The sequence below is a fragment of the Mustela nigripes genome, chromosome 13 (assembly GCF_022355385.1).
Source record: "Mustela nigripes isolate SB6536 chromosome 13, MUSNIG.SB6536, whole genome shotgun sequence".
Lineage (NCBI taxonomy): Eukaryota > Metazoa > Chordata > Mammalia > Carnivora > Mustelidae > Mustela > Mustela nigripes.
Window position 1 is genome coordinate 48,348,713 of NC_081569.1, and position 26,474 is coordinate 48,375,186.

The 26,474-nt window shown below is 36.9% G+C and overlaps 1 protein-coding gene across 2 annotated transcripts in view; it reads left to right on the plus strand.

The window, feature by feature from the left end:
- GLCE (glucuronic acid epimerase) overlaps positions 1-26,224 on the plus strand; it is a 113,530-nt gene extending 87,306 nt beyond the window's left edge. Inside the window, exons 2-4 of one of the 2 annotated variants that reach the window (XM_059372368.1) lie at positions 10,900-11,495; positions 14,627-14,872; positions 22,211-26,224. In XM_059372368.1, coding sequence (XP_059228351.1) covers positions 10,913-11,495; positions 14,627-14,872; positions 22,211-23,235 — 1,854 coding nt within the window. In that variant the 5' untranslated portion in view covers positions 10,900-10,912 and the 3' untranslated portion in view covers positions 23,236-26,224. The remainder of the gene's footprint in view (positions 1-10,899; positions 11,496-14,626; positions 14,873-22,210) is intronic. The other variant, XM_059372369.1, reaches the window with a different exon arrangement.
- Positions 26,225-26,474: the final 250 nt, after the last annotated feature.

Below are 26,474 nucleotides of genomic sequence, written 5' to 3' on the forward strand. Positions count from 1 at the left end.
TTTAACTTGCTTCAAAGCATATTTGTTTTGAGTAACTGAGCAGATAAATTTAAACTTTGATGTCAGGTAATTTTCATTCTGAAGGTAATTACAGACAGTCTGTATGCAAGACTAACTAGGGGGGGAAAAAGTTAAAGCATTTATATAACAAATTTACTCTTTTCGTCCTTTTTTTTTTTTTTTGGTGGCAGTTGTTATTGCTAATAAAAAGATAGTCGTGGAATATAAAATTTTTTACTTAAGATTCTACTTTTTTTATACTCTCATTTCTTATATTAATTCTAGTTATTTTCCTTATATACTGCCATATTGGTGTTTTTAGGACACCAGTACATTATTCTCAAAGCCTCAAATTAACATGGACTAATGAAACTGTTATTAAGTTCCACTTTTATCTCTAGAGAAAGGTTTTGCTTGGATAAGTTATCCCAGTACATCACAATAATTATTAGCAGAAATGAGGTATTGTAATGCATTCGTAAGCTGTTGCTGGATTTATGGGGCCCCAGAGATCCTATTTGCAAGGGCTTAATTATTCAAATACATGTGGAGAGCAGGTATCTTTATTGGATGATATATATACATGTATATTCATAATGATGACTCATTTCTATTCTTTTCTAATGTTAATATCAAATAATTATACTGTTTGAAGAAAATTTATAAATTCCAGTACCTTCATTCAGAAATATCAGTAAATTTTTAGAATAACTAGGTAACTTTTCCTAAAATTGTGTTTTTAGGAAATGTTATTTCCTTCCAATCCAGGAGCATGGAACATTTTTCCATTTATTTGTGTCTTCCTCAGTTTCTTTCATGAGTACTTTATAGTTTTCTGAGTATAGATTCTTAGCCTCTTTGGTTAGGAAATATTATTTCCTAAATAGTATTTCCTAATACTGTGTATCTATGTGGACTGTTGATTCATGGTCAAAATCAACTGTGTCTAAAATAAGACTGTTAATGGTGGGTCCAATTCACAATCTGGTAACCTGTTAGAAATTAGAATATCTTCTGGGGAAGGTTAGTATTCAGCTGCCGAAATATAATATGTAATTGGTCAAAGATACTTTATGGCACATCAGAGCACAGTGTTTGGAGTCAAACAAATGAGTTAAAATTTCAAGTGAACATCATGTACCTTAGGTTAAGTTACTTAACATTACAAAGCCTATTTGTTTCATCATCTGTAATATACAAAGAAACACAGTTTTTAACCACATTTAAGTTCTCACCTTTGTCCCTGTCTATAGGGACTCTCTTGTGGGCTATTATCACCTAGTCCCTTTGTCTGTAAAACGTGAATCATGTAATACAAGCATACCTCATTTTACTGCGTTTCATTTTATTGCCCTTCATTTATATTGCAGTTTTTTTGTTTGTTTGTTTAAATGAAAGTTTGTGGTAACTCTGTGTTGAGGAAGTCTATGGGGCCACTTTCCCAATAGCATTTGCTTATTTCTTGTGTCTGGGTTACATTTTGGTAACTCTCACAATATCTTAAATTGTTTTAGTTTATTATGGTGATCTGTGATCAGTGATCTTTGATGTTATTATTGTAATTGTTTTGGGGCTCTATGTACCATGTCCATATAACGCAGCAAACTTAATTGATAAATGTGTATGTTCTGACTGCTCCATGAACTGGCCATTCCTTCTTCCTCTCCTTGGGTCTCCCTATTCCCTAAAACAACAATATCAAAATTAGGTCAATTAAAACCCTGCAGTGTCTAAGTTTTCAAGTGAAAGTAACAGTCATATGTCTCTCATTTTAAAAGCTGTAAATTAAGCTCAGTAAGGATACATGTTGAAGCAGAGATAGGCCAAAACCTAGTCCTCTTGTGCCAAACAAGTCAGCAAGCTGTGAATGCAAAGGAAAAGTTCTTAAAGAAAGTTAAAAGTGCTATTCCAGTGAACATACAAGTGATAAGAAGTAATATAGCCTTATTGTTGATATGGAGAAAGTTTTAGTGGTCTGGATTAAAGATCAAACCAGCTACAACATTTCCTTAAGCCACAGCTTAATCCAGAGCAACGCCTAACTCTCTGCAGTTCTACATAGGCTGAGAGATGATGACGCTGCAAAAGCGAAGTTTGAAGCTAGGAAAGGTTGGTTCATAATATGTAAGGAAAGAAGCTGTATCCATAACATAAAAGTGCTAGGTCACGCAGCAAGTCTTGATACAGAAGCTGCAGCAAGTTACCCAAAAGATCTAGCTAAGATAATTAATGAAAGTGGTTATACTAGATAACAGGTTTTCGGTATTGATGAAACATCCTTATATGAAGAAGATGCTATCTCAGACTTTCATAGCTAGAGAGAAGTCAATGCCTGACCTTGAAACTTCAAAGGACAGGCTGGCTGACTGCTTAGGAGATAATGCAGCTGGTGACTTAAAGCCAATAGTCATTTACCATTATGAAAATCCTAGGGGCCTTAAGAATTAGCTAAATGTACTCTGCCTGTGCTGTGTAAATGGAACAACAAAGCTTAGATCACAGCACATCTGTTTACAACATAATTTACTGAATTTTATTTTTAAGCCCACATTTGAGACCTACTGTTTGGGGGAGGGGAGGAATTCCTTTCAAAATATTACTGTTCATTGAGAATGCACCTGGTCACCCAAAAGCTCTGATGGAGATGTACAGTGAGGTTAATGTTGTTTTTATGCCCGCAAACACAACTGTTCTGTAGCCCATGGATCAAAAGGAATTTCAACGTCCTGGTCTTATTATTTTAAGAAATACATTTCAGGGTCTCCAGGATGGCTCAGTTAGTTAAGTGTTTGACTCTGGCTTAAGTGTTGACTTTTGGCTTAGGTCATTATCTCAGAGTCCGGAGATAGAGCCCTGAGTTGGGCTCCATGCTGGGCATGGAGCCTGCTTATAATTCTCTCTGTCCCCCTGCCCTGCTTCTTTTTTTTTTTTTTTTTTTTTAAATTTTATTTATTTATTTGACAGATAGAGATCACAAGTAGATGGAGAGGCAGGCAAAGAGAGAGAGGAGGAAGCAGGCTCCCTTTTGAGCAGAGAGTCTGATGTGGCCCTGCCCTGCTTCTTAACACCCACAGTCGGTCAGTCTCTCTCTCTCTCTCTAAAAAAAAAGTTAAATACATTTCATAAAGCTATAGCTGCCATAGGTAGTGATTCCTCTGATAGATATGGGCAAAGTAAATTGAAAACCTTCTGGAAAGAATTTAGCTTTCTAAATGGGATTAAGAGCACTCATGATTCATGGGGAAGGTCAAAACACCAACATTAACAGGAGTTTGGAAGAAGTGTTTTCCATCACTTTGAGAGAGGTTCAAGACTTAACTGAAGGAAGTAACTGCAGATGTGGCAGAAATAGCAAGAGAACTGGAATTAGAAGTGGAGCCTATAGATGGGACTGAATTGTGACAATCTCATGATAAAACTGTAACAGATGAGGAGTTGCTTCTTATGGATAAGCAAAAAGTGGTTTCTTAAATGGAATCTACTCTGGTGAAGATTGTTGAAATGACAACAAAGGATTTAGAATATGACATAAAGTTAGTTGATAGAACAGCAGCAGGGTTTGAGAGGATTGGCTCCAGTTTTGAAAGGAGTTCTGTGGGGCAATGCTATCAAAAATATTACATGCTGCAGAGAAATCATTTGTGAAAGGGAGAGTCAATTGATGTGAACTTCACTGTTGTCTTATTTTAAGAAATTGTCACAGCCACCCCAGCCTTCAGCAGCCACCACCCTGACCAGTCAGCAGATAAAGATTATGACTCATTGAAAGCTTATATGATGGTTAGCTAATGGTTAGCATTTTTTAGCAATAAAGTGTCTTAAAATTGAGGTATGTACTTGGTTTTTTAGACATAATGCTGTTGTATAATTAACAGACTACATTGTAGTCTACTAAGCATATTAGTCTATTAACAGTGTACTCAAACTCACATGCACTGGGAAACTAAAAAATTATTTTACTTGTTGTATTGTGATATTTGGTTTATTACAGTGTTCTGGAACCTAACCTGCAGTATCTCTGATATATGCCTCTGTACTCTATATCCCCTACTCAATTTCTTCAGGGTGTTTGCCTAGAAATATAACCTTATTTGAAGCATTGTGAGCCAGTTGTAGCATAGATTACTTTAACCTTAATATTTGAAAAAAAAAATGGGATAGCAAAGTTAACTTCTCATCTTGTCCTTCATAATGAGAATACTATTTGTTTTACATTCCTGGAAGAGTCCTAACCACCAAAAATAGTAGGCATTTCTCTATTATGTCAGAGCTATCACAGAGTACTCAAGCATTTGACTGTGTAATTTAAGTCTTGGTCTATCAAGCAGTAAACAGATGGAACATTTCTAACAGCAGTAATTAAATTGTAAATCTATTTTAACGAGTTGGCTAACATACAGCATCACAGTCCATATTCTGTTGTCTCAGTTACGTTCATTTTTATTTGGATTATGATTTCAGCATACCCAAACACGGGAAGGAAAACAAAGCTATTATTTGTTAAAATTGTATACTTGGGGTGCCTGGGCTGCTCGGTCGGTTAAGTGTCACATTCTGATTTCAGATCAGGTCGTGATCTCAGAGTCATGGGATCCAGCCCCAGCGTCACTTAGCAGGGAGTCTGCTTGCCCCTCTCCTTCTGTCCCTCACCCCAGTTTTGTCTCCTCTCAAATGAATAAATAAAATCCTTAAATAAAATTGCATACTTACAGTACTCATTCATTCAACAAATCTTTATTGAATGCCTACTATGAACCAGACACATTTCTAGGCACTGGGGATCCAGCAGTGACCAGGAGAAGCAAAATTCCAGTCCTCACGGAGCTTAGATTCTAGTGGATTGGAGACAGATAATAAGCTAAATATGTGTAATACCAAGTGTGGTAAATACTATGAAGAAGTATAAAGCTGAGTAAAGACCAGAGAGGATGTTGGGGTGAGACATACTGTTTTAGATAGGGTAGTCAGGGAAGTAAGGCCTCTGATAAATTAACACTTAAGCAGTGACCTGAAGAAGTAAGGGAGCAAACCAAGTAGATATCCAAGTAGATATCTGGGGAAACAGTGCTAGGCAGAGGGCATGGCAAGTGCAGATACCTGATTTATTAGTTGTCAGTGTGTATTCATTCCACCTTGAAGCTTTTCTTAACACCTTAAAAAATTAAGGGAGAGTTCCTTCTCTGTGTGTCATAGTATATTGTATGTGACTTTTTTATAATTCTTATCTCATCATTATTGTTTTTATGTGCATATTTCCCAATAATCTGACCTTTAGGGACAGGAATAGGTGCTGAATAGATGCTGATTGAACAAGTCAGTCAGTTTGAGTAAATATTGCACAACTACTTTTCTGTTTACTTGGTACCAAAGCATTATAAGAAATACAAATTGTCAGATGCATAAGTAAATAAGAGAAAATAATGATCAAGTAAGCCGTGGTCTGCGTTAGTCAGCGGAAAGAAATTTCTTTCAATGAAATCTTTATGAATTTATTTAAATGTTCTTAACTGTAATATGATCTTCATAATTTAAAAACTCAGGGTGCTATCCATGATTTAATGTTTTGAATGACTTGGTTACTTGAAATATTCAGTTAGAAAAGTGAATTTGAGAAGTAAAAGTATCTATGCCACAGGAGTTTTTTGAATTGCAAATCATTTTAGAAGAGAACAGTTTGCCTTCCCTCATTTTTAACCATTTCTGCTAATAAATTATTCCACAGTTTCTTTATGATACTTACTGAATGTTATTTTCTGTTTTAGATCTCTAAAGATACTAAAATCAATTTTTATTGGATTATGTTTCTAATGAAGTAAATCTTTAGGGTCTACAGTACATGAGGTTTCAAGGTTTTTGAATTTCCTGATTTTTTAAAACCTTTTTTTTTTTTTTTTTTTAACTTGAAAGGTTAATCTGGTTTATAGATGTGGCAAAAGCTTTAAAGTAAGTAGGAAGCTTATCACCACTCAGCAGAAAACCCTGGTTTGGTCTGTTACAGGTCCTGTTGTTACTGTACTAACAAAATGTCGGTACAGTCTACTTTCTGAAATTTTAAAGTTTCTGATTAGTTTTCTACAATTTGAGCAACATTATAATAAAATTATCATGTTTACCTTTAAATAAACCTACTTAGTAGTTAATAGTGCATGTCAATACTCAGTTTTCTTTTTTTTCATCCTTGTTTCTCCTATATTTTGAAAACTAAATATTTGTAGACATTTTAAACTTAAAATTTACCTTTCCTCTAATATTTTAACAAAGGTGACTTTGACCTAATTTTCTTAAAATAGAAAATGATTTTTAAAACCCAGTAAATATGGGAAATGTGTGTGTTGTTTTACTAAAGTGAGATCATTCTAGTGTGTTTGTGCCTCTTTTTTTCAATTTCAAGTCCACAGTCACATTTCCCAGTGGAGGACCACGTCTCACATCTAGTTGTCCTATGCCCTAATAAGTCTCTTTGGGAAAAAAAATCTGACCTAGTCCCCTTCTTCTTTTCATACCACTGACTTATTGAGGGGACAGGACCAGCTCTCCTGCAGGATGTCTTGCCTTTTAGATGTGTCTGGTTGATGGGTACTCGGTGACTCAGTTAAGTGGCCATCTCTTAGTTTTGGCTCAGGTCATGATCTCAAGGTCCTGGGATGGAGCTCCGCATCCAGCTCTGTGCTCAGGATTCTCTCTCCCTTTCCTTCTGTCCCTCCTCCAACTCACATGCACACTTGTTCACTCCTTCTCTTTCCCAAATAAATAAATAAATCTTGAAAAGAAAAAGATGTGTCTGGATGCGTCTGCATTTAACTTGTTCCTCTATCTCTTGTATTTCCTATTAATTAAAAGTCAAATTGTAAGGCCTCAGGGATCCATATTAAACATTTTTCATTGGGATATATGATAGGTTATTTACTTTTTATTTTAACTCATTAAAAAACACAGTATCTGGATGAGTCACCATTAATGAGACTGAATTTGAGCACTGAATTAGGGTTATGAATCTGATCCCTTCATTGTAGAGTTTCAGCTTTTTAATCTTGCTAGTAGAAAATAATGTATTTGGTGTTACTTTGCACAGTATGAATCTCTAGGTCCCTATCAAACATATACCTGAATATAATACTTGTCTAAATTAGTAAATTTCATGAGGAAATCACATAATGCTAATTTTCTAATATTTTTACCATTTTTCTTTTACATCATTAGCCACCCTTCTTCTGTAAAAGGAATTATTTATCATATGAAGCTATTGGTTTGTTCTCTTAAAAAGGCCAGATAGATAAATAAATAATTTCACTTAGTTACCAATTTTAAGCATCTCAGTCAGAAGATGATAAAAGGTTGGTTTTTGTTTTGTTTGATTTTTCTGGTTCTCTTTTTTTGAGTATCATTGTAGACTCATGGATTTTTATTATTTTAATGTATTTCAGTCAACATCAGTCATAATTCTTACAACTTTGACTGAGGGGGAAAAGGATCTGTCAGGCTGATTCTTGTATCTTTTTGCTGTGATACCTATGTTTTTAATTATGGAAATACTCAAACAAAGTATAGAGAATAATGTAGTGAACCTTCAACATATCTTTGAGCTTCAGTAATTACCAGTGTTTCCAATCTCATTTTCTATATATCCTGCTGCTTTTTTGATCCCCTGGATTATGATCTCACTGATGTTTGAAAGTTTTCTTTATTTTCTGGCATAACAAGGCCCTAGACTTTAGAGAAATCATCCATTTCTCTAAGAAGCCATCATTTCTTTTTGTAAGCTTTTCATTTTCATTTTTGAAATGAAAGCTTTTCATTTCATTTCTCTTTACTTTGCCATCATGTGTCTCATTATAATGGTAGTATAGTTCCATAAGCAGGTTTGTTCTCATTTGAGTCATGGAGGAAGGGCATCTCTCAAAATGGGACAAAAGTCTTTATATTTCTATTTCAATTGATCTAAATGTTAGGTATAGCTAACAAATGATTCAAATGTTAACACATTTAAGTGTTTTTAAGGAATGCTTAAAGAAGGATTGCTTTTTTTAAAATAAATACCGTTTAGTGTTACTGGTTTGTCTGTACTGCAATGTAAGGAAATCCTTTATAAATGTATGACTTCTGAAGGATTCCTTGTACCACGCTTTGGTTTTTTAGCATTCAAAACATTTTCTCATAGTCATAATGCAGATGATGAAAGTGTTACTGGATTCTGGCTCTTAAATCTGTGTAAGATTTCCCAGATGGATCAAACCCTGTCTTTGCCTTTTCCCCTCCTGATGCCCTATTGAAATAAAATGTATAGAAACAAGAAACAAATAAACCAGTAAAGTAAGGAGGAAGACTATGAAAGAGTGATAACTGAACAGATTTCTGGATCTCTATTCAAGTACTAGAAGATACAACTCTACCCTCTCATTTCCCTATACCATTCTCATCCCTGCACTTGGACTATTGATAACAGGCATGAACCCCAAGCAAAACATCAAGCAGAGTTCTTGGCAAAGAAGCTAGGCAAAGAGAAGCTAGGCAAAGCTAAGGCTTCTAGAGTACAAGTCATGTCTCCAGAACAAAAGAAAAACTCCATCATTTTGGCATTTAGAGGGCCTGCTGGCTCCCTACCCATGCACCCTAAAGGAATACTGCCAGTCAGCCTATACCTACCCCACACAGAGTCCTCAGGAGACAGTCTAGCCAAAAATCAGACCATCTGCACAATGGTAGAGGAATCTGTGTTGGCTAATGGGTCATTCAGATGTAAATACAAATGAGCAACCAAGATCACCAGGGATGTGAGGAAAAATGATGGCATGAAAGAGAGACTAAGATAATCAGAAAAATCGCTACTGGAGAAAATAGAGCTAATCAGAGAGAACTTAACAAGAAGTGAACTCTAAGGGCTGCAGGAAGATACTATACTCATTAAACAAGAATAAGAGAACACAAGTTTTCAGATCAATAGGGCACAGCAAGTGCTGAAATAGTGAATCAAATATAATGTACTTCTTTCTGGGAAGCTAAATTCCAAGGACAAAGATCCAGAGGAAAACCATGTACAAAGTGACAAGTATCAGTCTGAAATCAAGTCATCAGTAATTCTCTTAATGCTTTAAGACAATAAAACATTACCTACAACTTTTTAAAAGAAAATAATGTATAACCGGGGATTCTGTATCTTGCCAAACTGTTAATCAAAGGTAAGAGCAAACTGAAGGTTTTTTTAGACATACAAGAACTCAAAGGTATCTTCTCTTGGAATTAAAAGAAATGAGTGAGGGATGCCTGGCTGGGTCAGTCTGTAGAGCCTGCAACTCTTGATCTTGGAGGTCATGAGTTCAACCCCACATTGGGCGTAAGCTTACGATAGATAGAGAATTACACTTTTACCATCAGCTTTCTTTAAAAAATAGAAAATTATTGTGTAATATTTGACTCAACATTTTCATTTGGGGGTTTGATTTTTTTTTTTTTTTTAAAATCTCACTGCTGACAAAACAGTTTATTGAGGGGAAAAAGAAGATGAAGAATTAGAGACAGTAAAGTAAGTAGTTGTGGATTTATACCAGAAAATAAATTATAGAGCTACTACAGCAAACAATAAGGAGATTGATTCTGTAATTCTCCATAGTTCCCAATGACCCCCAGCAACAGGCAATTGAGGACTATTTTTTAATTGCAGTCACAGCTGGCTGATACACCATATGGCCAGCAGGGGCAACAGCATCAGATTCTTCTCCCATAATGACTGGAGTGACATGGTCTGGCTTATATTTAAAAGCATCATTCTAATGGTTATCGTTGAGCATAGACTTGGGGGTAGAATAGTAGAGCAAGGGTAGAAATAATGAGACCAGTTTGGATATCACTGCAGTATTCCAAGTAAAAGATGACAGTGGCTCGGATGTGGTGGTCATTGTGGAGTTGGGGGAAAGAGGTCAGATTCTAGGTTTTATTTGAAGGTAGAGCCAATAGCATTTCCTGACTGATTGGATTTGAGGTGATCAAAAAAGGAGTAGAGGCGTCTGGTCTGAACAGTAGGAAAAGAGAAACGGGATGGGGGGAAAGTGTTGTTTTAGATGTTACAGAAGTCCATTTGACCTGCAAGTAAAGATGTCAATTTCTTGTATTGGCACTTAAATACATGTGTCTGTAGTTCTGAAGAAAGGTCTGGCTTAGAGATGGAATTTTAGAAGTAGTCAGCATATAAAGTATATTTAAAGCCATGAGAGTGTGTGAGATCACAGGAGTGAATAGAGATTAAAAAAAAAAAAAAAAAGTTTGAGGGACCGAGGCTCTAAAGCACACTAACACTTAAGGTTCAGGGAGATGAGAAAGAATGATCAGAGATGACTGAGGAGGAGCAGCCAGTGGCGTATAAGGAGAACCACAAGAAGATGGTGCCCTAGAAGCCATGAGAAGAAAGTGTTTCTGGTAGGAAAGAGTCATTGACTACTCATGCTGCTGAAGAGATCAAGTAGGATGAGCACTAAAAATCTACTGTTGGATTTGGCAACATGGATGTCAGTGTTTACCTTAATATCATTATGTTTTTTCAAACAGCCAGCTTGTTGGGACAAAAATAATGCATTAAGTTGTTCAGACCCAACTACTTAATAAATGAAACTATTAGATATTTATTTTGGCCCAGAGACTTTGAAACAATTACTAAGATACAAAGAGAGTCACAAACAGAAAGCCTATACCTGCTTTAAAGGGTCATGCTATGTATTTTAAGAGGGGAAAGCTCCTCTTACCTTTTTGTTGTCTCTGCTAAAAAGTTTGAGTTAGTAATTTTAAATCTGATCAGATTCTACAGTGAATAAAATTGCCTTATTGTGGCTCAATGTAAAAAAATAAAATCTTATCCTATGAAATGTCTGCAGTACATCTTTGCATGAATTTTTCTTCTTGCCTCCATAGGTATGGTCTGAATATGCGTTGCTTGGCAGCTCGGGTCAACTATAAGACTTTGATTATCATCTGTACACTCTTCACTTTGGTCACAGTACTTTTGTGGAATAAATGTTCCAGCGATAAAGCAACCCAGTTTCCACGGCACTTGAGTAGTGGCTTCAGAGTGGATGGATTAGAAAAAAGAGCAGCAGCATCTGAGAGTAACAACTATGTGAACCACATGGCCAAACAGTCTGAGGAAGCATTCCCTCAGGAACAGCAGAAAGCACCCCCCGTTGTTGGAAGCTTCAACAGCAATGGGGGAAGCAAGGTGTTAGGGCTCAAATACGAAGAAATTGACTGTCTCATAAATGATGAACATACAATTAAAGGAAGGCGAGAGGGAAATGAAGTCTTTCTTCCATTCACTTGGGTAGAGAAATATTTTGACGTATATGGAAAGGTGGTTCAGTATGATGGCTATGATCGGTTTGAATTCTCTCATAGCTATTCCAAAGTCTATGCACAGAGAGCCCCATATCACCCTGATGGTGTGTTTATGTCCTTTGAAGGCTACAATGTGGAAGTCCGGGACAGAGTCAAGTGCATAAGTGGGGTTGAAGGTTGGTATCTGTCTGCTCCACTGCATTTTTCCATCCTGATTGTGCTGAGGAATAAAAAGTTGTAGGTGTTAATTATCTAGCAAGTACATACATAGCTTACTATCAAGAGACCTGATAGTCTCTGACTATCACAAGGAGGAAGAGATGAAGTCTGAACCTGGGGCAGTTTTCTAAATGATGTGTTTTAAGGGCTGCAAGAAGATCATACCTGATCAAATAGGATTATTCCATTAACCTTCCATAACATCTGAAATTCTCACCAGTGAGTTAAAGGCACAGCATCTCCAAAAATTTTGCATTAAAATATAGTTATTCTCCTGTGAGAGATGGGAACAGGAGAGACCAATGGACCTACGTATATACTGATGCAGTCTTGTTACCACATTAGCCAGGTATCTTCTCCAGATGGAGGTTTTAAGTCTTCAGAACAAGATAACACATAGGCACCATCTTCTCTGATCTTACATACTACACTCCCTATAACCTACTGCATATTGTTTCTCAGATCTTATGGGTATAATCAGTACATTTTAGATTTTGTATTTCAAACCTAAGATTGATCAGAAAGCCAAATTGAATTTGACTTTAAAATACATCATTTAACCAAAGGAAAGAGCTTAGTGTGTTTTGAAATTGCTTAGTTTAAATTTTATTTTCCTCATTCTATAAAATGTGATTTCAGTATCTTAATTTTTTAAGTTTTATGTAATATCTTTGCCAAATGTTCGTAAGAAGAAAGGGCCAAATTCACTTATATTCATACCACTTCAAGATAATTATTACCATTTTTGCATATTCTCTGGAAGTCTTTGTATGTAGTCCTATGTCTTAACATAGTTGTAATGATACTTAAACAACATACTTGTAATAATATTTATATACTTCAAAGATATCTGTCACCAAACTTCTTCATATTAATTTTATATTTAGATGCTAAAGAAAAGATAAAAATACCCATAACCTTTGTTAAATAATATTTTGATATGCTTTTCCAATCTTTTTGTTGTTGTTATAGAGATACATTTTTTAAACAAGTTGGGATCATACTGTATAGTCAATTTTATATTCTCCTTTTTTCATCTAAAATATCTTGTTATTTCCCCTTGTTCTTCCCCTTGTTTAAGGACTAGTATTCACAGTAAAAATAAGCCGTGGTACATGTAATAATTGCAGCCTTTCTCTTTAGTTGGCTACTTAGGTCATTTCCAGTTTTTTTGCTTTTATATGTAATGGTATAGATACTCATGTTCATTGTTTGCTATTTTAATTATAGTCTAGGAGTAGTTGCCTAGGAAATAAACTGCCATGTCAATTAATATAAATTGAACTATTTTGCTAAACTGCTTTCCCAAAAGGTTGAACCTACATGTACCTCCAGGAGCAGAGTATAAGGGTGCTTTTGTCACCCCACTCTTGCTGTCATGGAACATTGTTTTTTAATCTGTTGTTTACTAAGGGATCTCATCATTCACTATCAGTAACCATCAGTGAGACCACATACCCTTTTCATATGCTTCTAATCATCATAAAATCTTGATCTTATTTCCCCCTTTTCTAATGTGATTAGTGGGTTCTATAGTCATGTGAACTTTTATATATATAGTAATATAATGATACTTTGTCACATTTGTTAAAGCTATTTTCTTCAATTTGATTATCTTCCATTTTACTTATGATTTGTTAGTTTTAGAAGTTTTTAGTTCTATTTGGTGAACTTACAGACTTTTTAAATTTTTTTTTTTTTACTTCTACTTTTATGCTGAGAAAGTCATTGCTAGACCATGATCGGCTTTTCATCTGTATTTTCTCTAATAGTTTTATTAGGGTTGTGTTTTTTTACATTCAACTCTTTAGGCCAGCCAAATTGATTTATATCTTGGTATATGGTTTAAGGTCAGGGTATAATTTCAGATTTTTCTTTTCACATGTATTGAGTGATCTTTTTTCCCCAGTGATTCATGGTACAGTATTTATTGTTATGTAAAGCATTTTGAATAGCAGAGTAGGTTTCTGGCCTACTATTCTTGTTCATTGATCAGTCTAGCAATTGTTATGCTGGTTGCCCATTGTTAAAATTTTCATCCATCTTTAATGAGATATTGTATAAACCTTCCTTTCATTAAATAAAAACAATGCTATTTGAATCTTGGGGGGGGGGGAAAGTCTCCTCTTGGAAAAAAAATACAAGTCAGGAGCTTATCTAGCCTAGGTTTCTTAGCCCTTATGGTTCCTAAATCCTTAAATTGTTTTGAAACTACATCACACATATGGTTTTGTAGGTTCTTAGCTTCTGCTGTGCCCATCTGATGCTTCTTAATTTATTTTAGAACTACAGAGAGGAGCTTATCTCTCAACACATAGGCCATGATGCAACAATACAATATTCTGTGCAATGTCATATGATTGTATTTCCCATGTAGAAAATTACTAAAACACTAATACCAAACATTTAAAAGTTTTGCTTAGGACCTTAGAAGAGATAATCCATTAATGAGTTATGTCAAAAATCTGTGGTTCAATGTACAATTTTAATTCATTAAAAAAAAAAACGCCTGGTTCTCAAAAAATTATATTTTGACATGAAGGAGATGAAAAAGAATTGCAAGCTATGTTTATAATTTAAGTTGCCTAGTTGTAACTGGCTCTGTAAACAGATACTTTAGCTGTCAGATGGTATAGGCATTAGACCACATCTTGACTTTGGAGAGAGAGATGGGTATGTAATTATCTTGAATATTAATACAGACATTTAAAAAATTTCATATTTAGGATGACCCTGTGGTAACATTACCTACATGTATTTAAATTGTACAAAATTTGTATGAAACAGGACAACTGTAGCTATGAGCAAAAGTTACACATGTAAAAAGTCAATCCTTAAAAGATAATCTGCAACATTGCATTGCTATCAACAAATACTGAATGAGAGTGAATAAACCTTCATTTTGTTTTTCATATCTGATTAATTAAGTTCTAGTTTTTAATAATTATGAAAACAGTATAAAATAGAAGCTTTAAAGTTGTAGATAAGCCTATAACATGCCCCAGAGGTAAAACAGTAAAGAATGGTTCTCAGAATATGCTTATAAGTGTCCAGACATGGTTATTTATTTTGTTTCTCTATTTTTTAGGTGTACCTTTATCTACACAGTGGGGACCTCAAGGCTATTTCTACCCAATCCAGATTGCACAGTATGGGTTAAGTCATTACAGCAAAAATCTAACTGAGAAACCCCCTCACATAGAAGTATATGAAACAGCAGAAGACAGGGACAAAAACAGCAAGCCTAATGACTGGATTGTGCCAAAGGGGTGCTTTATGGCTAGTGTGGCTGATAAGTCTAGATTCACCAATGTTAAACAATTCATTGCTCCAGGTAAGTGATACATTATTATGTGTGCCTGCTAATTTTGTGATGATTTATGGCACCTGATACTCCCTTAAAATTGTCTTTATGGTTTTAGGAAGCACATTAGCAGACCCTTTATATAAAGAAACAAATGGTGTCACCCAAGTGAAATCTCTAGAAAGGGACACCTGGGTGGCTCAGTCGTTAAGTGCCTGCCTTCGGCTCAGATCTGAGTGTCCTGGAATCAAGCCCCATATTGGGCTCTGTGCCCAGCAGGGAGCCTGCTACTCCCTCTTCAGCTCCCCAGTGCTTGTGTTCTCTCTCTCACTATCTCTGTCATAAATAAAATTTTTAAAAAAATAAAATAAAAAAGAAATCCCTAGAAAAAGAACAGCTAAAAATTCAAGGTTATAAAAAAAAAATTTTACTATGTATCTTTTTCCAAGGAGCTGTGTCCCACAGGAATGATGCTCCTTAGTTCATTTTAGCATTTCAGTACAATATTTAACTTTACTTTTAAACTATTTTGCATAAAGGTAGAAATTTTTCTTTATAGAACAGTCCTTTTTTCCTTTGCCTGTTTTTTTTTTACCAGCAGCTTTTTATTTTTTCGAGATATTATAGCATTAACAACCAGGCCTGCTTCTCATATTGAGTTTTGTTAATGTAGTAGATTGTCTCAAACTTCATATAAAACCATTTCATTAATAAAATTATTTATAAAATCAAATTAACTTTATGTAACATTTCCCCTTTTAGTAAGACGGTATCATTAATTGGGATGTAATGTATTTTTCTCTGCTAATCAATTTCCATGAGAATTAATGAGTCCATTACTTAAAAAGACAATGAAATAATTGTAGTTAGCACCTCAGGCTTAATTCTCTATTGGGAAATGTTGTTAAGAACAGAACTCCTCCTCCCCGCCACCCTCCCCTCCAATAACCTTGCAGTCGGTAAATACAATGAGAGAAAAGGTTATAAGACCTCTTCTGTATTCTCCCCTTGTCCTTTATTGATGACTGTGTAATTCACAGACCTTGAAAGCCACTATACAAATCTACTCATTCTAGATGGCCTTAAGTAATGGATTTATGAGTGCTTAATGCAGTGCAAATAATGGGTGACCTTTAGTTTTTATTCCGTGGCTAGAACTTCTTTTCTCCTGTGGTATTCTGTGATATTTCAGTACATAGAGCATCTCTGCTTGACTGGTGAGAAAGTACGTGGAGATGTTTAAGAATATGTAGAACAGGGGGCACCTGGGTGGCTCAGTGGGTTAAAGCCTCTGCCTTCGGCTCAGGTCATGATCCCAGGGTCCTGGGATCGAGCCCCGCATCAGGCTCTCTGCTCAGCGGGGAGCCTGCTTCCTCCTCTCTGTCTGCCTCTCTGCCTACTTGTGATCTGTGTCTGTCAAATAAATAAATTAAATATTTTAAAAATATATGTAGAACAGGATTAGACTTTGCAAAAGGACATTTGTTTGTTCCCAAGGAGCTTGTTTTTGCACTAATTAATAATGTCTAGATTAGGGTGGAAAACAGCAGTCCTCATCTTGATCTCCTCAAATGCTGGGAAGTTTTCTAGAACAGTTCTTTGAACTCTATCCTATTTAAAGCAATAGATTACACTGTGCACTTCTGGATGCCCTGGGGAATACAAATGATAAGTCTCATACTACATGAGGGACCCTCATTTTACCTCTTCATTCTGCAGCCCATGGCTGGAGATAAAACTACTTCTTAAAGTGGTTTTAAGTATATGGAAGAGAAAACTCTGTAACAGTCGCTCTGCTAGTGGAACACAATCTCCTCACAGTTGGAACTCCGTGTTGGTGGGAGTGTGCTAAGTGGGAATGGGGTGCCAGTTTTGATATCTTGGGCATGCCTGGAGGTGTATTTGATCCAATGTTTGAGGGCAAGTGAGCTGAAATTACATGGGAATAGCTCAGAGCAGGAGAAGGGAATCAAAAAGGTGAGACTTGTATTGAAGCACAAGTATGGGAGATGAAGCTTTTCAGAGGCTATAGACTTCATGGGAAATAAATTCAAAGAATCACTGTTGAGAAGAAATTGGAACTGTATATAAAAGCATAGGCCTCCATGAGGTGAGTCTCTGGAGGACCAGGGGCCAAATGCTGTTAGCCTTTTTATTTTCTTTTTGGGCTTTGAATTATTTTCCCTGAAAGGAAATAAAGTTGTCTAGAAGAAAGAACCAGAACATGGGTCTGCATCATATTTTTATTCTTTTGTTTGTTGAATAATGTTTTGTTCCTCTGCCTAATTTTAAAATTGAATGAACTGAAACTTTATACCTATCGTACTCTGTTAAATTAGTTCTCCCTTTAGGGAAACACTCTCTCCACCTCATTTCCGTGACCTCACGCCCTCCCCTGAATCTGTGTGGCCATTCTTTCTCAGACTTCTTGTGATCTTCTCTTCTTTTGCCTGGTCCTTATCTCTTGGTATTCCTCAAGGTCCTAAGTAGGGAGGACTTCTCACTCCTGTTGATTAAAACAAATGAATGATAATGGTTTGTGTTACAGGTGAAAACATTGATTTAAAGACTGTCCTTAAATGTTTATCATTCTTTGTTGCCTAAAGGGAAATATATACTACCACATATGCCAAGAATAAACACTAATAGTGACTCCCAGGTTTAACTGCTCAGAGAGAAGAGGAGTCGTGGATTTCAAAAAATGGAAAACCCAAAACTTTCTGCTAATAGATTTAAAGTAGGGGTCTCCAGATACCATAATACCTTCAGTAGAGCTCAGACTTTGCCTGCTACATTTCCAGGGTGGTTGCTGCAACCACACTCACATCCCAATTGCTACCATTTGGATCCCTCTGGGCGATGCCGACTACTTTAACTACTCTGTATATCTAGAAAATGGAAATTAAAAGACTTACAGGATTATTATGAAGACTGCAATTGTCTGTTGGTTGATTCATGTCGGGGATTGGGGCTTAGTCTCTTTTCCTGTGTGGTTCAGTAACCCCCTCTGGTGGTGGTGGGGTTTTAGGAAAATAGTCATTTTTTTGAAAGGTTACATCCCGTGACATAATTTGTTACTGAGTTCTTTGAACTAATCTGTTATAGTAAAACATAAGATAATTGAGACCGTACCATTTCGTTAGATTTGTATTCATAAAGTGAATTAGAATGGATTCTGGGAGGAAAATAGGTAATTCTTTAGCTTCCTCCCAATTGGACTTATAAAGTTGGATCACTGTTATCCAGTTTTGTGAGAATGGATGTCATGGTTAGTATTACTGCCTTATCAATGAGACATTGCCCTAACAATGAAAAAATAAGGAGCACTCAAGATAGCCTTCTCTACGGAATATAATTGAAACATTAGTGATTCATCAGGCCATTCAGAATCCTGGAGTGTGTTAGGAATGTTGTATTGAGTGTCAGATTCCACTTTACAATAGATGTAGGAAAATGCTAGTTAAGAGAGAGACTGCATGTTGACATTTTTCCAGATAAAATGGATTTTTATTATGTAATCTTATGTATGTAGGTATGTTTAATATACATATGTATTATGTATGTATGATGTTTATCATGTATGCTATGTATTACATACATGCTATGTATGTATCAGTATGCTTCTGATACCACTTTTTAAAGTCACTCAAGGGGCGCCTGGGTGGCTCAGTCATTAAGTGTCTGCCTTCGGCTCAGGTCATGATCCCAGGGTTCTGGGATGGAGCCCCACATCAGGCTCCCTGCTCAGTGGGAAGCCTGCTTCTCCCTCTTCACTCCCTCTGCTTATGTTCCTTCTCTTGCCATCTCTGTCAAATAGTCTTTAAAAAATAAAAATTTCATTTGACATGTAAGTCTGTCAAGATGTTCTCATTCCTTATACAGCTTCCATGATTATCTGTCCCATCAGATGAAATCATTAAGGGCACTGGATCAATTATATCCCACAATGGTAGAGTCCAGTGTTGAGGGAGTTGAACGTGCTCAACGTGCTAAGACTCACCAAATTAATTACATTGTATACACTATCATCAGTCTACTTATGCTCCTGGTGACACACTAAGGATCTCCTTGAGGACTTCTCAAAGTGGATCTGATTCTTTGGCTCTGTTTAAGAGAAATAACTCTTCCACCAATTATGCTCATGAGAATGCTGTATCCAGTATCATTTCTTTTTCATAGTCTTTGAACTTAGGTCCAGGAATCCTGGTTTCTCGTCCCTACTCTACCACTAATTAACATTTGGTTTTGGGCAAACCTTTTAACCTTGCAAAGCTTCCATATCTTCATCTCTAAAATGGAAGTAGTAATTCCTGTTCTGCCAGCATCAGATTATTGTAAGGAGCATATGAATGTGTTTGGATAATGTAGTTTCCTAGAAATGAAGGAATTCATATTTACCTTTAAGGTTATATATAAAATATGCACTACCTATTATTTGTTGTTGTTGTTGTTGTTGTGGCTGCTATTACATTGCTGTTTCTTCTCTTGGTAGATCTAGACCAGCAATATTCAGAAAGTCAACTTTCTGGGAATCCACCCTCATTGTACTATAGATATGCAAGAGAAACTTCCTATTTGATAATTTGCCAGACAAAACAGCTATTATATTTTATTAGCCTCTAAAGGCCAATGGCTTCAGACTAATAATCATAATCACTATCAATTTTCACTTTGTTCTAAGCCCCTATCGTTTTTTTATTTTTTATTTTTTATTTATTTTTTTAAAAATATTTTATTTATTTATTTGACAGACAGAGATCACAAGTAGGCAGAGAGGCAGGCAGAGAGAGAGGAGGAAGCAGGCTCCCTGCTGAGCAGAGAGCCCGAAGTGGGGCTCGATCCCAGGACTCTGGGATCATGACCTGAGCCAAAAGCAGAGGCTTTAACCCACTGAGCCACCCAGGCGCCCCTCCTATCTTTTTTTTAATCCTCCCAATTACCTTGCAAAGTAATATTATCTCTATTGAACATGTGAAGAAACCGAAGTTCAAAGAGCTATTTCATCTTGAATATCTCAAAGCTAGGAAGTAGAAGAGAAATAATTCAAACAGGCTTGTAGGGTTTGGGCTTTTTTTTTTTTTTTTTACTCAGAAGCCTTTGCTTCTCCCTCATCCTCCCCTAGTATCCCTCACTTTTGTTGATTACCTGAGCCCATTACTTAATTTTCAGAAATTTTATTCATGATTCCAGCAATTATCTGAAAACAAACCTATCATTTTCAGCATCAGCTAGTAATTAAGAGTGTATATTGTATATTGTGGAGGGGTGCCTGGCTGATTCAGCCAGGAGAGTATGCAACTCTTGATCTTGGGGTCAGAAGTTTGAGCCCCATATTAGGTATAGAGATTACCAAAAAATAAATAAATACATAAACTTTAAAAAAAAAAAAAGTAAAGAAGAGTGTGTATTGTGGAGCCAGGCTAGGCAACCTAGGTTCAACATTTTGTATCTTGGGCAAGTTTCTTAACTTCCCTTTGTCTCAGTTTGTCAGCCATTAAGTACGAGTAATAATAGCACTACTCTTGTAACTGTTATGAGGGTTAAATGAGTTAATTTGAGGATTAGATGAGTTAATATGAGTTAATATAATAAAATCAGAACATAATAAATACTAATTAAATTTTAATTAAATAAAATTTAATTCATTGTAAGCCGTTCTAGCTTCTCACAATATGTGCTGAGCCAATTTTGATTATTTTTTCTTTTTATAAAATGGATATAATAAAGCAGTCATTGATTATTGATCAGCCAACATTTGATCTAGCATTTTGATCAACAATACCTTATCCATTTCCTCTTAACCCTCTAATATAAATCAGATGGGCCTGATACTCAAAAGCCGTCATGGACTCATCAGTTCTATCATTTGTTTATGGTTACTTTAGTAAAATAATTGATAATGATGATCAGACACAAAATACTGAAGTGTTAATTTTATATGGTTAGTGGTTATCAAAGATGAACTGCAGTTAACTTTTTTTTTTTTTTAAGATTTTCTTTATTTATTTGACAGATCACAAGTAGGCAGAGAGGCAGGCAGAGAGAGAGAGGGGGAAGCATGCTCCCTACTGAGTAGAGAGCCCAATGCAGGGCTCGATCCCAGGACCCTGAGATCATGACATGAGCAGAGGCTTAACCCACTGAGCCACCCAGGCGCCTCTGCAGTTAACTTTTTTTTTTTTTTTAAATAAACATATAATATATTTTTATCCCCAGGGGTACAGGTCTGTGAATTGCCAGGTTTACACACTTCACAGCACTCACCATAGCACATACCCTCCCCAATGTCCATAACCCCACCCCCCTTCTCCCAACCCCCCTCCCCCCAGCAACCCTCAGTTTGTTTCGTGAGATTAAGAGTCACTTATGGTTTGTCTCCCTCCCGATCCCATCTTGTTTCATTTATTCTTCTCCTACCCCCTTAACCCCCCATGTTGCATCACCACTTCCTCATATCAGGGAGATCATATGATAGTTGTCTTTCTCTGATTGACTTATTTCGCTAAGCATGATACCCTCTAGTTCCATCCATGTCATCACAAATGGTAAGATTTCATTTCTTTTGATGGCTGCATAGTATTCCATTGTGTATATATACACCACATCTTTATCCATTCATCTGTTGATGGACATCTAGGTTCTTTCCATAGTTTGGCTATTGTGGACATTGCTGCTATAAACATTTGGGTGCACGTGCCCCTTCAGATCACTACGTTTGTATCTTTAGGGTAAATGCCCAGTAGTGCAATTGCTGGGTCATAGGGTAGTTCTATTTTCAACATTTTGAGGAACCTCCATGCTGTTTTCCAGAGTGGTTGCACCAGCTTGCATTCCCACCAACAGTGTAGGAGGGTTCCCCTTTCTCCGCATCCTCACCAGCATCTGTCATTTCCTGACTTGTTAATTTTAGCCATTCTGACTGGTGTGAGGTGACATCTCATTGTGGTTTTGATTTGTATTTCCCTGATGCCGAGTGATATGGAGCACTTTTTCACGTGTCTGTTGGCCATCTGGATGTCTTCTTTGCAGATGTCTGTTCATGTCTTCTGCCCATTTCTTGATTGGATTATTTGTTCTATGGGTGTTGAGTTTGCTAAGTTCTTTATAGATTTTGGACACTAGCCCTTATCTGATATGTCACATTTGCAAATATCATCTCCCATTCTGTCAGTTGTCTTTTGGTTTTGTTAACTGTTTCCTTTGCTGTGCAAAAGCTTTTCATCTTGATAAAATCCCAATAGTTCATTTTTGTCCTTGCTTCCCTTGTCTTTGGTGATGTTCCTAGGAAGATGTTGCTTCTGCAGTTAACTTTTAATACAAAGAACTTTTCTTCTAACTAGTCTTTGTTGGTGTATTTTCCCCCTACAGAAACCAGCGAAGGTATATCCTTGCAACTGGGGAACACGAAAGATTTTATTATTTCATTTGACCTCAAGTTCTTGACGAACGGAAGTATATCTGTGGTTCTAGAGACGACAGAAAAGAATCAGCTCTTCACTGTACATTATGTCTCAAATACCCAACTTATTGCTTTTAAAGAAAGAGACATATACTATGGCATTGGGCCCAGAACTTCATGGAGCACAGTTACAAGGGACCTGGTCACTGACCTCAGGAAAGGAGTGGGTCTTTCCAACACAAAAGCTGTCAAGCCAACCAAAATAATGCCCAAAAAGGTGGTTAAGTTGATTGCAAAAGGGAAGGGATTCCTCGACAACATTACCATCTCCACCACAGCCCACATGGCCGCATTCTTTGCTGCCAGTGATTGGCTGGTAAGGAACCAGGATGAGAAAGGTGGCTGGCCAATTATGGTGACCCGTAAGTTAGGAGAGGGGTTCAAGTCTTTAGAGCCAGGGTGGTACTCTGCCATGGCCCAAGGGCAAGCCATTTCTACATTAGTCAGGGCCTATCTGTTGACAAAAGACCATTCATTCCTCAGTTCAGCTTTAAGGGCAACAGCCCCTTACAAGTTTCTGTCAGAGCAGCATGGAGTTAAGGCTGTGTTTATGAATAAACACGACTGGTATGAAGAGTATCCAACCACACCTAGCTCTTTTGTTTTAAATGGCTTTATGTATTCCTTAATTGGGCTGTATGACTTAAAAGAAACTGCAGGGGAAAAGCTCGGGAAAGAAGCGAGGTCCTTGTACGAGCGAGGCATGGAATCTCTTAAAGCCATGCTCCCCTTGTATGACACTGGCTCAGGGACCATCTATGACCTCCGCCACTTCATGCTTGGCATTGCCCCCAACCTGGCCCGCTGGGACTACCACACCACCCACATCAATCAGCTGCAGCTACTCAGCACCATCGATGAGTCCCCAATCTTCAAAGAATTTGTCAAAAGGTGGAAAAGCTACCTTAAAGGCAGCAGGGCAAAGCACAACTAGAGCTCAGAACCAAAATCATCCTTCAGCCTTTGCCGCACACAAAAACCATGGGCTCTATCTCAGCAGAGCTTAGGCACATTTTAAAAGATTGTATACTAGGTTTTTGTGGATTACATCAAAGTGATAACTGAAACCAGTCTTCTGAGATAATTGCATTGGGTTGGGTGTTTCAAAACATAGGTGGCACTTGGAGCAGAAAAGTGTTTAGTCGATGGTTGAACAGAGATGTTTAACTTTGCCTTGCCTATCACCTTCTACAGTTCCACAGACAGTCCAGTCCCTCTGGGTCTGGGGAAGACACTGGTAAGTAGTTGTTACTGGCCAACTGTCCGGCACTTACCTGAAAACTTAGTATGGGTCTCTTTTAAAATGTGATGATGTATGTTTATGTTGGAAACAAACTTTTAAAAAATAATGTGCTGTAATACAGTAAATGTGTACTCGCAGCCTGAATAGTGGACTGTGTGCAACTTTTTAAAATGATGTTTCTTTTCTACAGATTAATTTCTTGGAGAATTTTGTGTTGCGTTTCTTGAATTTGTTATATATGGAGAATATTTTGAATGTATGGTTTTCTTGAAATGTGTAAATTAAAAACACAAGCAGTGTTCAGGCTTCACAGTTATATAATGTAAGCACAACTAAAACAGAACTTGTTGACTGCACAAGAAATCACAAAGATGTTATGTTTTATGAAACTTGATCTACAATCAGTAAAGATTTGATAATCAGTATATCCCTCTCCATCCCCACTGTGATGGTTTCTTTTTGTCACTGTCTAGAATTCTATATTTCATTTCAGACTATACTTGAGAGTTTTGTCTATTTGGGGGGAACATTTTTGGGGACATTGTGGAAATTTTATTGGAGAAAGGAGCTAATCCTTTCCCACTGCCCTTTCAGGATTTTCCCCCCCTCTTTGAAGAAAAATACTGTGTCAGATATTACATGCAGGAATCATAGCAGGGTTTTTTTTCCTACTTTTAGATCATTCTTGGACATCAACTTTCCAGACCATTGACTCTGCACATGAATGTTTTCTTTTGCAATTTTAACTTTAAATTCTTTCAGCTCTTGGGTAGAAGTGATTGATGCTACCGCATTTGCTGTATTTGTGTAATCAGATCTTTATTTGGGTTTTCTGTCCCACTATACCTTACCTCACGTAAATAGGTTTCACAGCCCTCGTACCCTGGGCAGTGTCTGCTATAGGGCTTTTCGGGCATTATCAAAATCAAGCGAGGTTGATTGTGTTGTTTTTGTCTGAATGTATGACTACACTAAGTCAATACTGTAACTTAATACAGATTGAAATTTGAGACCCCACACTTTCAGGAGACTGAGTCTGACAAACACATCAGTTTGTTTGTGACCTGTATTAAATGCATGTTAACAGCCACGTGGGCACTTGCCTACATACTGCATCTTAAATTGAACTCAGCCTACCAACACTACTTATAAACCAGAAAATATATACATATCTATGAATAGAATAAACATGAAAAATATATATATTAGTGGCAAAGGGAGCAGGAACAAAGAAGACAATACAGATGTACACTGAAGACAGTAGTAAAGTGGCCACGGAAGCTTAAACTCCCAAGTTACATGACCACAATTCTCTTCTGCCCACAACACAACAGTTGTGGGTTATTAAGTTTCTCCCTGGCTTTTGACCTTTGTCATTCTTAGACATGATTAGATGTCTCCACAAGAATATCTGGACTCCTTTATTTCAGTGCCCCAACATAAAATTTTCTCTGAGCAGGAAACCCTTTGCCTTTCATTTTACTTGTTATTACTGAGAGCAGTCCAGACTTCTGCCTTGTGTTTGGATACTGGTCCTTCAGACTAAAGGAATCCATGAAAACAGCATGGTTCTGCTTCCGTGACAAATATCCAGTGCCTTAACAATGTGGCTGTCCTTTTCCACTGAAAAAGGAAAGACATTTTGATCTAGAAATGGCATTGCTGTTTCACTGATGTTGGTTTCACACTGCCTTCCACGTTGCAACAGCAACTTGATTTTTCTTATGATCCCAGAATTTTCTAAGAGAATGAGTTGAACCTGAGGCAGCCCTGCCAGTGTACACCAGTGGTTCTCAAGCTTTCAGGTGCCTCCTAATCACCTGGAAGCTTACCGAGCTACAGATGCCCGATAGTCACTAAGTCTGCCTGTGAAGCATGAGAGTCCTGCGTTTTTAACAAGCATTCAGATAATTCTGGTGCAGGTGATCTGTGGGGCAGACATGGAGGAACACTGCCCAAGACCATCAATTGCATTTTTGTTCCAAAACACCTGCAGCATTCTTCATAGGTTTTTAATCATGTAAAAAAAAATCATGTAAAATGTTTACTTATTCTGAGCTTAGAGAGCATGGGGAAGGTATTTTAAAGATTTATTTCTTTAAATATTTCTTTGTTTTCAGATAATGGGTATTTGTTTTTTATACTTATCTTGAGTTAGCTTTGATACTATATTAAATCTGTTGCCACTTCAGTTGTAAAACCAGCCAAAAGTTTCCAGATAAAGGTCAAGTTTGACCCTTTGGGATTGTTGTACATAAAGGCTTCATCCAAAAACCGTCCAGTGTACGTGAGCAAATACAGAAATGGCACAAGCACAGCTCTCCAGATGTGGCAGTCCTTTTCTTCGCCAGCGTGCAGAATCTCGCTGAAAGCTGCTCTTTTCCTCCTTGTTGCAATTGTTGTTCTTATTTCTCCTCCATGGTACATGTGGGTTAGAGACCATGTGTCAAATATGCAATAAAGTGTTTACTGGATGCCCTTCTGAAGGGTGGTCCTTTGTAAAGCTGTACAGACTTTGCGGTTTAAGCACAATGTGCACATGTTAGTTTTCTATACAGCAAAACTTGATTTTTTGCAGATGGAAAGGTATTTTGTTTCTATACAAAGTAAATGGATTGTTTGTGCTTCATGTAAAGCTGCTTTATAAAATTGTAAAATAAAGTTTTTATCTTAAAAGAAATATACTTGGATATTTGTTCCTTCTCTGATCTCAGATTCTTGTGTGTGCCCAGCCGTAGATTTCTGACCATTTTCGGTTCAACCAGTGACAACTAGTCAGGCAACAGATGCTCATGAGAGGTGTATGAGGCTGTGTAAGACCGGGTGGGAAAAAACCTGCCACGTGGGCCTCAGCCCTGGGAGGGAGGTGTAAGGTACATGGGGACACAATGTCCACAGAACAGTTTCAGGAAGATAAAATGCCAAATCAG